We start from the raw sequence: 14,352 nt of genomic DNA on the forward strand, positions 1-14,352 counted from the left end.
CATGGCCAATCCACCTAACCCGCACATCTTTGGACACTAAGAGGCAATTTAGCATGGCCAATCCACCTAACCCGCACATCTTTGGACACTAAAGGGCAATTTAGAATGGCCAATCCACCTAACCTGCACATCTTTGGACACTAAGGGGCAATTTAGCATGGCCAATCCACCTAACCCGCACATCTTTGGACACTAAGGGGCAATTTAGCATGGCCAATCCACCTAACCTGCACATTTTTGACTGTGGGAGGAAACAGGAGCACCCGGAGGAAAGCCACACAGACACGGGGAGAATGTGCAAAGTGGCACAGCGGGTTAGCACTGCTGCCTCACAGCTCCAGGGACCCAGGTGCGATTCCCGGTTTGGGTTGCTGTTTGTGCGGAGTCTGCACTTTCCCCCCGTATCTGCGTGGGTTTCCTCCGGGTGCTCCGGTTTCCTCCCACACTCCAAAGGTGTGCGGGTTAGGTGCATTGGCTACGCTAAATTGCCCCTTAGTGTCTTGGGATGTTTAGTTTAGAGGGATCAGTGGGGTATATATGTGGGGTTACGCGTATAGGTCCTCGGGTGGGATCGTTGTCATAAGAAGATAAGAACTCGGAGCAGGAGACGCACCACCCTCTGCGTGAAGAAGTTGCCCCTCTGGTCCCTTTTTAAATCTTTCCCCCTCTCACCTTAAACCTATGCCCTCTAGTTTTCAATTCCCCTTCCCTGGGAAAAAAGAACATGAGAACTAGGAGCAGGAGTAGGCCAGCTGGCCCCCTCGAGCCTGCTCCGCCATTCAATAAGATCATGGCTGATCTTTTCGTGGACTCAGCTCCACTTACCCGCCCGCTCACCGTAACCCTTAATTCCTTTACTGTTCAAAAATCTACCTATCCTCGCCTTAAAAACATTCAATGAGGCAGCCTCAACTGCTTCACTGGGCGGGGAATTCCACAGATTCACAACCCTTTGTGTGAAGAAGTTCCTCCTCAACTCAGTCCTAAATCTGCTACCCCCTTATTTATTTTGTCGGTGCAGGTGTGATGGGCTGAATGGCCTCCTCCGATGATTTCTATGATTCCGCACGGACAGTTACCTAAGGCTGGAATCGAACCCCGGGGTCCCTGGCGCCGTGAGGCCGCGGCGCCAGCCACTGTGCCGCCCCTGCAGGTTGCCAGCTGTTTCTCTGATATCCGGGTTCCGGATTCCGCGGGGGGAGAGAGAGCAGTGCGGAATTTGACAGCAGCCGTGAAGGCTGCCCGCGGAGGGCCTGCTGACGAAGACAGCTTTGAAAGGTTGCACTGCGTCCCGGGCATGCGTCTCGGTGCCAGCGCACTGAGGCCAGCTGGCAGTGCTTGGTTGGCATTTTGACATCCCCGGCTCTTGGGCAGCTCTCGCCTCTGAAACGTGCCAAACCCTTGGGCACGAGGCCAGGTCCCTTAAGATGGAGATCCGCGAGACATTGGCCTACCCGTCCGTTCCAGTCCCTGACTGAGCCGGCGGTGCAGAATTGGCAATTTTCCCTTTTCTTTTGCTTTGTGCAGGGCATTGAACTTGCCCTTGCATCGTCAGGGTCTGCTACCTTTCCAAATTGGTCCCCTGAGCAGGGATGTCTGTTCCAGCACATTTTTGAGACTTAAAGGATGGCTCCACAGAGGGGTGTATGTTACACCAGTCCTCAAATCTTAAAAGGGGAGCGTAGCTAATGCATTTTTATTGCAAGAGTTTCAGACCAACATGGTCTTTACGGTAGGTTAAATTATGTAGCATTTTGCTCTGATCCTCCCTCCCTATCTTAAAGCCGCTTGACAAGGTCAAGATTTATCTCGAGCTCGCTGACCTTACAGCTGTTGGACATCTTTGTTCCCACACACCAGCTTCACCTCTCTTTTTTTTTCAAAAAACATTATCCACGACTTTGCAAAGCACTGGTGTATGCACTGACTTTTGTTTAAACTTAATCTTTCCGGTGAGTCAAGGTTCTTGGTGTTTCCATTTTGATTTGATTTGATTTGATTTATTATTGTCACATGTATTAACACACAGTGAAAAGTATTGTTTCTTGCGCGCTATACAGACAAAGCATACCGTTCATAGAGAAGGAAAGGAGAGGGTGCAGAATGTAGTGTTACAGTCATAGCTCGGGTGTAGAGAAAGATCAACTTAATGCGAGGTAGGTTTTGATTTGATTTGATTTGATTTATTATTGTCACATGTATTGGGATACAGTGAAAAGTATTGTTTCTTGCGCGCTATACGGACAAAGCATACTGTTCATAGAGAAGGAAAGGAGAGGGTGCAGAATGTAGTGTTACAGTCACAGCTAGGGTGTAGAGAAAGATCAACTTAATGCGAGGTAGGTTTTGATTTGATTTGATTTGATTTATTATTGTCACATGTATTAACATACTGTGAAAAGTATTGTTTCTTGCGCGCTATACAGGCAAAACATACCGTTCGTAGAGAAGGAAAGGAGAGAGTGCAGAATGTAGTGTTACAGTCACAGCTAGGGTGTAGAGAAAGATCAACTTAATGCGAGGTAGGTCCATTCAAAAGTCTTGATGGCAGCAGGGAAGAAGCTGTTCTTGAGTCGGTTGGTACGTGACCTCAGACTTTTGTATCTTTTTCCCACAAGAAGAAGGTGGAAGAGAGAATGTCCGGGGTGCGTGGGGTCCTTAATTATGCTGGCTGCTTTGCCGAGGTAGCGGGAAGTGTAGACTGAGTCAGTGGATGGGAGGCTGGTTTGCGTGATGGATTGGGCTACATTCACGTCCTTTTGTAGTTCCTTGTGGTCTTGGGCAGAGCAGGAGCCCATACCAAGCTGTGATACAACCAGAGAGAATGCTTTCTATAGTGCATCTGTAAAAGTTGGTGAGAATCATAGCTGACATGCCAAATTTCGTTAGCCTTCCTTCATCTTTCCTTAGTCATTTATAAGTAAAGTAAAAGTAAAGTTTATTTATTAGTCACAAGTAAGGCTTACATTAACACTGCAATGAAGTTACTGTGAAATTCCCCGAGTCGCCACACTCCGGTGCCTGTTCGGGCCAATGCACCCTAACCAATACGTTTTTCAGAATGTGGGAGGAAACCGGAGCACCCGGAGGAAACCCACGCAGACACGGGGAGAATGTGCAAACTCCACACAGACAGTGACCCAAGCCGGGAATCGAACCCGGGATGCTGGCGCAGTGAAGCAGCAGTGCTAAACACTGTGCTACCATGCCGCTCCATGGAAGACCATAAGACATAGGAGCAGAATTAGGCCACTCGGCCCATCGAGTCTGTTCCGCCATTCAATCACGGCCGATATTTTTCTCATCCCCATTCTCCTGCCTTTTCCCCATAACCCCTGATCCCCTTATTAATCAAGAACCTATCTATCTCTGTCTTAAAGACACTCAATGACCCGGCCTCCACAGCCTTCTGCGGCAAGGGAGTTCCACAGATTCACCACTCTCTGGCTGAAGAAATTCCTCCTCATCTCTGTTTTAAAGGATCGTCCCTTCAGCCTGAGGTTGTGCCCTCTGGTTCTAGTTTTTCCTACTAGTGGAAACATGCTCTCCACGTCCACTCTATCCAGGCCTCGCAGTATCCTGTAAGTTTCAATAAGATCCCCCCTCATCCTTCTAAACTCCAACGAGTACAGACCCAGAGTCCTCAACCGTTCCTCATACGACAAGCTCTTCATTCCAGGGATCATTCTTGTGAACCTCCTCTGGACCCTTTCCAAGTCCAGCACATCCTTCCTCAGATACGGGGCCCAAAACTGCTCACAATACTCCAAATGGGGTCTGACCAGATATCATTCCAGATATTTTTTTATTCGAGTCATAGAGGTTTACAGCATGGAAACAGGCCCTTCGGCCCACCTTGTCCATGATGCCCTTTTTAAAAAAAAAAACCCCTAAGCTAATCCCAATTGCCCACATTCGGCCCATATCCCTCTATACCCATCGTACCCATGTAACTGTCTAAATGCTTTCCAAAAGACAAAATTGTACCCGCCTCTACTACTACCTCTGGCAGCTCGTTCCAGACACTCGCCACCCTCTGCGTGAAAAAAATCGCCCCTCTGGACCCTTTTGTATCTCTCCCCCCCCCCCCCCCCTCACCTTAAACCTCTCGTTCCGAACTCCCCCTACCTTTGGGAAAAGATATTGACTATCCGGCTGATCTGTGCCCCTCATTATTTTATCGACCTCTTTCAGCTCACCCCTCCGCCTCCTACGCTTGAGAGAAAAAAAAGTCCCAGTCTATTAAATTCAAATTCCGCCGTGGCGGGGATTCGAACCCGGGTCCCCCAGAACATTGGCTGAGTTTCTGGATGAATAGTCTAGCGATGATGCCACTAGGCCATCCTTTGCCACCCTCAAATTTTGAATTGCTGTGATTCAATAATCCTTTCCCGTTCCAGCTCTGATGAGCTTTACGTACCAACAAATCACACTGCAATTTCAGAAGGAAGACTTAACTGAACTTGCGCCTGAAAGATTATTCAGTGCTTTATCTGGGGATTTGGATGGTAGCTTAATCTTCACTTACACTGTTTATCGTGGCATTGAATTTGATCAAAGCTTACACCCACCAAATTATTTTCTCCCTCTCTCAGTGTGCAAAGGAAAAAGCCAAAATATGTTATTTTGCGTCTTTTGCCCCGAAATACATCCCAGAACAATATAATTGTACGCTTCACCGTGCGCGATGCATTCCAGCACGCGCGGTCTGGAGCCAGAAGTGCCTTGCATCTACGCCGGAGGGCGGGATGTTCAGCGCGGTTCCCTTTGTTCTGCTTTTGCCCAGGTGTGGTGAACCATCGTTGGTCCCCACTGTGGGATTGTTCTAATGTTGTTGTTGGGCTAGGGTGGGATTGATACACCTGTGGTTGTTACTGTTGTGGCACATCCCAGTCGGGCTCCGCCCCCTGGGAGAGGTATAAGACCCCCTGCTCGGGCGGGACCCCTTCAGTCTGGGATAGTGTGTTAAAGTTCTGATAGTTCCATTGTTAGTTAATAAAAGCCTTCTTTTACCGAAGCTTTGTGCCTCGTGTCCAATTGATGCGCATCACCAGGTCACAGCAGAAGCCTTCATGGTCACAAACCGCGGTGTGGGGCAGGTGGGGGGGGGGGGGGGGGAACTGCGCGCTTTGGAGCGGTTCCAGTTCCGTCGGAGGATTACATAAACGCCCCTGGTTCCTGGCACTGTTTAATCACCCTTACGCGAGTCAGGTTTTTGCGCGGATTCCTGCACCCCTCGGGGCTGAGCAACAGGTGACTCTGCGGGCGCTGATGGTGGCTACATCGTAGGTGATGAACCCGTGCTCGGGGGACAATTCATCTTGAGCAACGCGCCGGCCTTTTCTGTTTGTTAAAATTCTAAACATGCTCTCACGTGGCAAGTTTGCGGATGACACGAAGACGGCTGGAATTGCGGATAGCGAAGAGCATTGTCGGGCAATACAGCAGGATATAGATAGGCTGGAAAATTGGGCGGAGAGGTGGCAGATGGAGTTTAATCCGGATAAATGCGAAGTGATGCATTTTGGAAGAAATAATGTAGGGAGGAGTTATACAATAAATGGCAGAGTCATCAGGAGTATAGAAACACAGAGGGACCTAGGTGTGCAAGTCCACAAATCCTTGAAGGTGGCAACACAGGTGGAGAAGGTGGTGAAGAAGGCATATGGTATGCTTGCCTTTATAGGACGGGGTATAGAGTATAAAAGCTGGAGTCTGATGATGCAGCTGTATAGAACGCTGGTTAGGCCACATTTGGAGTACTGCGTCCAGTTCTGGTCGCCGCACTACCAGAAGGACATGGAGGCGTTAGAGAGAGTGCAGAGAAGGTTTACCAGGATGTTGCCTGGTATGGAGGGTCTTAGCTATGAGGAGAGATTGGGTAAACTGGGGTTGTTCTCCTTGGAAAGACGGAGAATGAGGGGAGATCTAATAGAGGTGTACAAGATTATGAAGGGTATAGATAGGGTGAACAGTGGGAAGCTTTTTCCCAGGTTGGAGGTGACGATCACGAGGGGTCACGGGCTCAAGCTGAGAGGGGCAAAGTATAACTCAGATATCAGAGGGACGTTTTTTACACAGAGGGTGGTGGGGGCCTGGAATGCGCTGCCAAGTAGGGTGGTGGAGGCAGGCACGCTGACATCGTTTAAGACTTACCTGGATAGTCACATGAGCAGCCTGGGAATGGAGGGATACAAACGATTGGTCTAGTTGGACCAAGGAGCGGCACAGGCTTGGAGGGCCGAAGGGCCTGTTTCCTGTGCTGTACTGTTCTTTGTTCTTTGCGGCTTAAGGGCTGTTTGCAGCCCGCTACGATACTGATGAGGCAAGTTAGTACACTATGCCGGTGTACCATGCAAGTTAGTGCATCTTCTGAAAGCAAGTCTGATGCAGACCACAAATCACTTGGAATAAATGCGAGCAGTAGGAGGAACAGAATGAAACCTCAATATGTTCGCCGTCAGGAATAGGGGCAGTTAATGACAAACAGGTTTTCTGAAGATATGAAAGTGACAGAGGAACTGCATTACGTCCGTGAGCACATCCATGTGCCTCCTGAAAGGATACGGTCTGTTCTGCCTTTCATACGCTCCAAATCCTGCAGGCACTAAATCTCTGTCATCTTGTTACGACTTGCCTAATCCGAGGGAGAGACAATTGCCGTCTGTTTCTCTGTTGTTCCATGACAGCACCAGAGCTCTCTGCTTTCTCCCCGGGGGGGGGGGGTAGTTTGTGCCTTTCTCCCCCGTCGCCGCTGCAGGACAAATCGCCTAGCCGCACGGCGCATCGAGATTGCGCTGTGGGAGCGGTTGAGTTGTGAGTCTCCCCCGCCCAACGCCCTCCCCATCGAGCGATTTCCACGGGCAATCCGTCCCTGAACTCCAGCCAGAATTTCCGCACTTGAGGCAGAAGAGGGGGCAAGACATTCGCCGGGATTCGCCCGTCTCGCCCGCCAGGGAATCGGAGCGGGCCAGGGGCGGACAACGGAAATGTCCGTTGACCTCGGACAGGAATTTCCCGCCCATTGTCCCTGAGGATAGGAGGAAAATTGAGTCAACTCTACCGCACTCTAGGGTTCTCTTCCTAGCTAGGTCAACAATGCCTTTACTGAATTTTGATTTGAGTTATTAGTGTCACATGTATTGGGATACAGTGAAAAGTATTGTTTCTTGCACGCTATGCAGGCAAAGCATACCGTTCATAGAGAAGGAAATTTAGGGAACCGCGCTGAACATCCCGCCCTCCGGCGTAGATGCAAGGCAGTTCTGGCTCCAGACCGCGCGTCCTGGAATGCATCGCGCACGGTGAAGCGTACAATTATATTGTTCTGGGATGTATTTCGGGGCAAAAGACGCAAAATAACATATTTTGGCTTTTTTCTTTACACACTGAGAGAGGGAGAAAATAATTTGGTGGGTGTAAGCTTTGATCAAATTCAATGCCACGATAAACAGTGTAAGTGAAGATTAAGCTACCATCCAAACCGGTGGCACAGTGATTAGGACCCGGGTTCGATTCCCAGCTGTGTGGAGTTTGCATGTTCTTCCCGTGTGGGTTTCCTCCGGGTCGCTCCGGTTTCCTCCCACAGTCCGAAAGACGTGCTGGTTAGGGTGCTAAATTCTCCCTCAGTGTAACCCGAACAGGCGCCGGAGTGTGGGCGACTAGGGGATTTTCACAGTAACTTTATTGCAGTGTTAATGTAAGCCTTCCTTGTGACGAATAAATAAACTTTAAACTTTTCAATTCCGGCCTCAGGTCACTGTCTGTGCAGAGTTTGCACGTTCTCCCCCGTGTCTGCGTGGGTTTCCTCCGGGTGCTCCAGTTTCCTCCCACTGTCCAAAAGACGCGTGGGTTAGGTGGATTGGCCGTGCTAAATTTCCCCTTTGTGTCAGGGAGACTGGCAAATGGTAAATATGAGGGGTAGGGCCTGGGTGGGATTGTTGTCGGTACAGACTCGATGGGCCGAATGGACTCCTTCTTCACTGTACGGATCCTATGATTCATACCGTACAGAGAGAAGGAGAGGGTGCAGAATGTGGCATTACAGTCATAGCTAGGGTGTAGAGAAAGCTCAACTTAGTATGAGGTAGGTCCATTCCAATTTTGAATGGACCTACCCTGCATTAAGCTGATCTTTCTCTGCACCCTAGCTGTGACTGTAACGCCACATTCTGCACCCTCTACTTTCCTCCTCTATGAACGGTATACTTTGTCTGCATAGCGCGCAAGAAACAATACTTTTCACTGTATCCCAATACATCCTAATAAATCAAATCACATCAAAATGTCTGATGGCAGCAGGGAAGAAGCTGTTCTTGATAACTGCTGTAAACCTCTATAACTCTATAACAAGTTCTTTGTTGGATTGGGACGGAGTCAGAGCTGGGAGCACTTAAACATGGAGGGTGCTGAACAGAAACTACAAACTGGGCCACGGGCGGGAGAATTGTGTGCTTGTTTTGGCAAAAGTTGAACTTCAGGTACTGACTGATGCTGCGAATGTTGCTGTATAAACACAAGTTATTTTCTTTCCACTCGAAACGCATCATTTGTTTTAATCCAGTCATACTAAATGGGTTTGGGAAAATTAGCTACATTCAGGGTGATGTCACTCGTCTAACCTGACAAAACTGTGGCAAAGATTTATTTCAAGACATTTGCAAGAGAGAAGGGTCAGTCAAGTCACGTAACCCGAATATTAACTGTTGGGTGACTGTTTTGGTTTACTTCTGTGGATGATTAGCAGCTCCCTCTGCATTTAGGGCGGCGCGGTGGCACAGTGGGGTTAGCACTGCTGCCTCACAGGGCCAGGGACCCGGGTTCGATTCCCGGCTTCGGGTCACTGTCTGTGTGGAGTCTGCACATTCTCCCTCCCCCGTGTCTGCGTGGGTTTCCTCCCACAGTCCGAAAGACGCGCTGGTTGGGGCGCATCGTCCGTGCTAAATTCTCCCTCAGTGTAACCCGAACAGGCGCCGGAGTGTGGGCGACTCGGGGATTTTCACAGTAACCCCATCGCAGTGTTACTATAAAAGATGTGCGGGTTAGATTGATTGGCCGTGCTAAATCGACCCTTGTGTCAGGGGGATTAGCAAGGGTAAATGAGGGCTACAGCGATAGGGCCGGTGTGGGATTGTGGTCGGTACAGACTCGATGGGCTGAATGGCCTCCTTCTCTGTAGGCATTCTATGATTCTAATGTAAGACCAATAATAAACTGTAATGACTTCAATCGGGCCATTGAGGTATTGAAGTATGAACTCCCCGACTAAGGATCCAATTGATGGGCCAATCAGGGAGCCTTTGCCTTGTACTTAACCCAGCGTGTCAGTTCCTCTGGCGCACACACACACACACAGCCGCCCCCCCCACACCCCCCGGAGACGGACTGCTAACTGCTAGCACTCTGTGTACTGCTGTTAGAATTTGTAAATAAAGGGGTTTTGGTGAAGGGGCTTCTGCCTCCACAGACTTATTACATAAACTTTAAAACTTTAGTTACTCAAACCCATACCCACTGCTTAAATATCTAAATGCAGGACTGCTCGTATCAGATAGCACAGTGGTTAGCACTGCTGCTTCACAGCTCCAGGGACCTGGGTTCGATTCCCGGCTTGGGTCACTGTCTGTGTGGAGTTTGCACATTCTCCTCGTGTCTGCGTGGGTTTTCTCCGGGTGCTCCGGTTTCCTCCCACAGTCCAAAGATGTGCGGGTTAGGTTGATTGGCCATGATAAAATTGCCCCTTAGTTTCCTGAGATGTGTAGGTTAGAGGGATTAGTGGATAAAATATGTAGGGATATGGGGGTAGGGCCTGGGTGGGATTGTGGTCGGTGCAGACTTGATGGGCCTCTTTCTGCGCTGTAGGATTCAATGATAAGATGCTCTATGAGATAATTGGTTCACAACTGTTAGAGAGATGCGTTGAACTATTTACCATGGTTGATAAGCTTTGTAAAGAAGTAAAACTTGACTGCACGGAGAAGAATTAACAGGAGAGCTTACAAACACACGAGCTTCCTTTTATGGAGCGAGTTTAATATAAAACATTAGCATTATTTAACTGTTGTTTATTCTCCTGATGCTTAAGTAATAAGCACTAATGTGCTGAGAGTTCGTAACCTCCAGAAGTTATGAAAAATGTCCTCTGGGTGCACCGTGTAGCTCCAGGAGCTACAATAAAATATTAAAGAAAGGTTTTCGTTCAACAGCGTGGGTGTGGTTTAAAATATAACATCAGGGCCAGGGCCAGTGCAAGTACTTTTGAGGTGATCTGATTTAGATTTATTATTGTCACATTATTGGGATACAGTGAAAAGTATTGTTTCTTGCGTGCCGTACAGACAAAGCATACCGTTCATAGAGAAGGAAATGCAAGAATGCAGAATGTAGTGTTACAGTCATAGCTAGGGTGTAGAGAAAGATCAACTTAATGCGAGATAGGATTTGATTTGATTTATTATTGTCACATGTATTGGGATACAGTGAAAAGTGTTGTTTCTTGCGTGCTACACAGACAAAGCGTACCGTTCATAGAGTACATAGGGGAGAAAGAAAGGAGAGGGTGCAGAATATGCTAAAGTAAAGCAAAATAAAGTTTATTAGTCACAAGTAAGGCTTACATTAACACTGCAATGAAGTTACTGTGAAAATCCCCTAGTCGCCACACTCCAGCCTGTTCGGGTTACACTGAGGGAGAATTTAGCACCTAACCAGCACATCTTTTGGACTGTGGGAGGAAACCGGAGCACCCGGAGGAAACCCACGCAGACATGGGGAGAATGTGCAAGCTCCACGCAGGCAGTGACCCAAGCAGGGAATCGAACCCGGGTCCATGGCGCTGTGAAGTAGCAGTGCTAACCCACTGTGCCACCGTGCCGCCCCTCTAGTCATAGCCAGGGTGTAGAGAAAGATCAACTTAATATAAGGTAGGTCCATTCAAAAATCTGACGGCAGCAGGGAAGAAGCTGTTCTTGAGTTGGTTGGTACGTGACCTCAGACTTTTGTATCTTTTTCCTGATGGAGGAAGGTGGAAGAGAGAATGTCGGAGTGCGTGGGGGTCCTTGATTATGCTGGCTGCTTTTCTGAGGCAGCGAGAAGTGTAGACAGAGTCAATGGATGGGGGGCTGGTTTGTGTGATGGACTGGGCTACATTCACAACTCTTTGTAGTTTCTTGCAGTCTTGGGCAGAGCAGGAGCCATACCAAGCTGTGATAGAACCGGAAAGAATGCTTTCTATGGTGCATCGGCATGGCGGCACGGTGGTTAGCACTGCTGCCTCACAGCGCCAAGGGACCCGGGTTCAATTCCAGCCTCGGGTCACTGTCTGTGTGGAGTCTCTACGTTCTCCCCATGTCTGCATGGGTTTCCTCCGGGTGCTCCGGTTCCCTCCCACAGTCCAAAGACGTGCAGGTTAGGTGGATTGGCCATGCTAAATTGACCCTGATGTCAGGGCATTAGCAGGGTAAATATGTGGGGTTATGGGGATAGGGCCTGGGTGGGATTGTGGTCGGTGCAGACTCGATGGGCTGAATGGCCTCCTTCTGCACTGTAAGGGATTCTATGATTCTGTAAAAGTTGGTGAGAGTCGTAGCTGACCTGCCGAATTTCCTTAGACTCCTGAGAAAGTAGAGGCATTGGTGGGGCTTTCTTAACTATAGTGTCGGCGTGGGTGGTGAGGAATTAAGAACTCACTTTTTAGAGGTATCTAAAATACGGCGAGGCAAAAAAACCCCACCGATGTAATAGTTAGAAACATAGAAAAACTACAGCACAAAACAGGCCCTTCGGCCCCACAAGTTGTGCCGAACACATCCCTACCTTTTAGGCCTAACTGTAACCCTCCATCCTATTAAGTCCCATGTACTCATCCAGGAGTCTCTTAAAAGACCCTATTGAGTTTGCCTCCACCACCACTGACGGCAGCCGATTCCACTCGCCCACCACCACGCTTCTGCAACAAAAGGCAAACCGAGAGTTGCGAATTTATTCGCAGCAGCTATTTATTTAGTGGATTCAGGACGAACGGTTTCACTCAGAGGCGTGGTGAGAATCACTGATTAGTAATCTCACTGATGGGGAACAAGGAAGTGGCAGTGACTTTGAGCAAGCATTTTGTGTCCCGGGTGGGACCTTCCGTGCAAACCGCCACGTGTTTCACAGAGGCGGGTCGCCGTGGGGGTCTTCTGGACCCGCCGTTCTCAACGGGACTCCCCACTCAAATGCACCCCTCGCTGCCGGGGGGAAAGATGTGAAAGTTCCGACCCTCGTCAGACCCCACTTGGAGTACTGTGCTCAGTTCTGGTCGCCTCATTACAGGAGGGATGTGGAAAAGATTGAAAGGGTGCAGAGGCGATTTACAAGGATGTTGCCTGGATTGAGTGGCCTGCCTTATGAGGATAGGCTGAGGGAGCTCGGTCTTTTCTCCTTGGAGAGACGTAGGATGAGAGGAGACCTAATAGAGGTATATAAGATGTTGAGAGGCATAGATCGGGTGGACTCTCAGAGGCTTTTTCCCAGGGTGGAAATGGCTGCTACGAGAGGACACAGGTTTAAGGTGCTGGGGGGTAGGTACAGGGGAGATGTTAGGGGGAAGTTTTTCACACAGAGGGTGGTGGGCGAGTGGAATCGGCTGCCGTCAGTGGTGGTGGAGGCAAACTCAATAGGGTCTTTTAAGAGACTCCTGGATGAGTACATGGGACTTAATAGGATGGAGGGTTATAGGTAGGCCTAGAAGGTAGGGATATGTTCGGCACAACTTGTGGGGCCGAAGGGCCAGTTTTGTGCTGTAGTTTTCTTTGTTTACAGCCCTCCCTGCGCTCTTCCAATTCCGGCCTCTTGAGCCTCCCTAATTTTCATCATTCGTATCTGTCCCTTCAGCTGCCTGGGCCCCCGACGCTCTGGAATTCACTCCATAAAGTTTTATCCCTCTCTAATTCTCCCTCCTCCTTTAAGACGCTCCTTAAAAATGACCTCTTTGACTGAACTTTTGGCCACCTGTCCAAGTCATCTCCTCACGTGGCTTGGTGTCAAATTCTGTTTCAGAACACTTCTACGAAATGCCTCGGGGCATCTTATTACTTCAGATGTGCAGTATAAATAGCAGTTGTTATTGTGGTTGAATATCTGCCTTGAGTCTCACATAATAGACGCACAGACTATTTTCTAAATGAAGCGAGGATTAAGAAATGGGAAGCGCAAAAGATACTTGAGAGTCCTAGTTCAGGATTTTCTTAAGGTTAACTTGCAGGTTGACTTGGTAGTTAGGAAGGCAAACGCAATGTTAGCATTCATGTCGAGAGGGCTAGAATACAAGAGCAGGGATGTACTTTCTGAGGCTGTATAAGGCTCTGGTCAGACCCCATTTGGAGTATTGTGGGCAGTTTTGGGCCCCGTATCTAAGGAAGGATGTGCCGGCCTTGGAAAGGGTCCAGAGGAGGTTCACAAGAATGATCCCTGGAATGAAGAGTTTGTCGTATGAGGAACGGTTGAGGACTCTGGGTCTGTATTCGTTGGGAGTTTAGAAGGATGAGGGGGGATCTTATTGAAAGTTAGAGGATACTGCGAGGCCTGGATAGAGTGGATGTGGAGAGGATGTTTCCACTAGTAGGAAAAGCTAGAACCAGAGGGCACAACCTCAGGCTAAAGGGACGATCCTTTAAAACAGAGATGAGGAGGAATTTCTTCAGCCAGAGAGTGGCGAATCTGTGGAACTCTGCCGCAGAAGGCTGTGGAGGCCGGGTCATTGAGTGTCTTTAAGACAGAGATAGATAGGTTCTTGATTAATAAGGGGATCAGGGGTTATGGGGAAAAGGCAGGAGAATGGGGATGAGAAAAATATCAGCCATGATTGAATGGCGGAGCAGACTTGATGGGCCGAGTGGCCTAATTCTGCTCCTATGTCTTATGGTCGAATAACTGGTCTCTTCGAACATCTTATCAGATGTTCTTGCTGTGGAGATGTTAAAGTTTATTTATTCGTCACAAGTAAGGCTTAAAATTAACACTGCAATGAAGTTACTGTGAAAATCCTCTAGTCGCCACACTCCGGCACCTGTTCGGGGCAATGTACCCTAACTGGGTTGCAAGGGAGTAGAATAGACAGTATTACAGTTGATAAGGAGGATGTGCAGGATATTCTGGAGGGTCTGAAAATAGATAAATCCCCTGGTCCGGATGGGATTTATCCAAGGATTCTCTGGGAGGCAAGAGAAGTGATTGCAGAGCCTCTGGCTCTGATCTTCAGGTCGTCGTTGGCCTCTGGTATAGTACCAGAAGATTGGAGGTTAGCGAATGTTGTCCCATTGTTTAAGAAGGGGAACAGAGACTTCCCCGGGAATTATAGACCGGTGAGTCTCA

The 14,352-nt window shown here is 48.8% G+C and overlaps 3 protein-coding genes across 6 annotated transcripts in view; 2 read left to right on the forward strand and 1 right to left on the reverse strand.

Moving 5' to 3' along the window:
* Window positions 1-14,352, forward strand: part of LOC144481803 (ADP-ribose glycohydrolase MACROD1-like) — a 1,226,842-nt gene that overhangs the window by 146,690 nt on the left and 1,065,800 nt on the right. The window lies entirely within an intron of this gene.
* LOC144481796 (leucine-rich repeat transmembrane protein FLRT1-like) overlaps window positions 1-14,352 on the reverse strand; it is a 58,119-nt gene that overhangs the window by 16,891 nt on the left and 26,876 nt on the right. The gene's annotated exons all lie outside the window — the stretch shown is intronic.
* LOC144481813 (uncharacterized) overlaps window positions 6,480-14,352 on the forward strand; it is a 77,251-nt gene continuing 69,378 nt past the window's right edge. The window contains exon 1 of the mRNA XM_078200966.1: window positions 6,480-6,534. Coding sequence (XP_078057092.1) covers window positions 6,480-6,534 — 55 coding nt within the window. The remainder of the gene's footprint in view (window positions 6,535-14,352) is intronic.

The sequence above is a fragment of the Mustelus asterias genome, chromosome 33, assembly GCF_964213995.1.
Source record: "Mustelus asterias chromosome 33, sMusAst1.hap1.1, whole genome shotgun sequence".
Classification (NCBI taxonomy): Eukaryota; Metazoa; Chordata; class Chondrichthyes; order Carcharhiniformes; family Triakidae; genus Mustelus; species Mustelus asterias.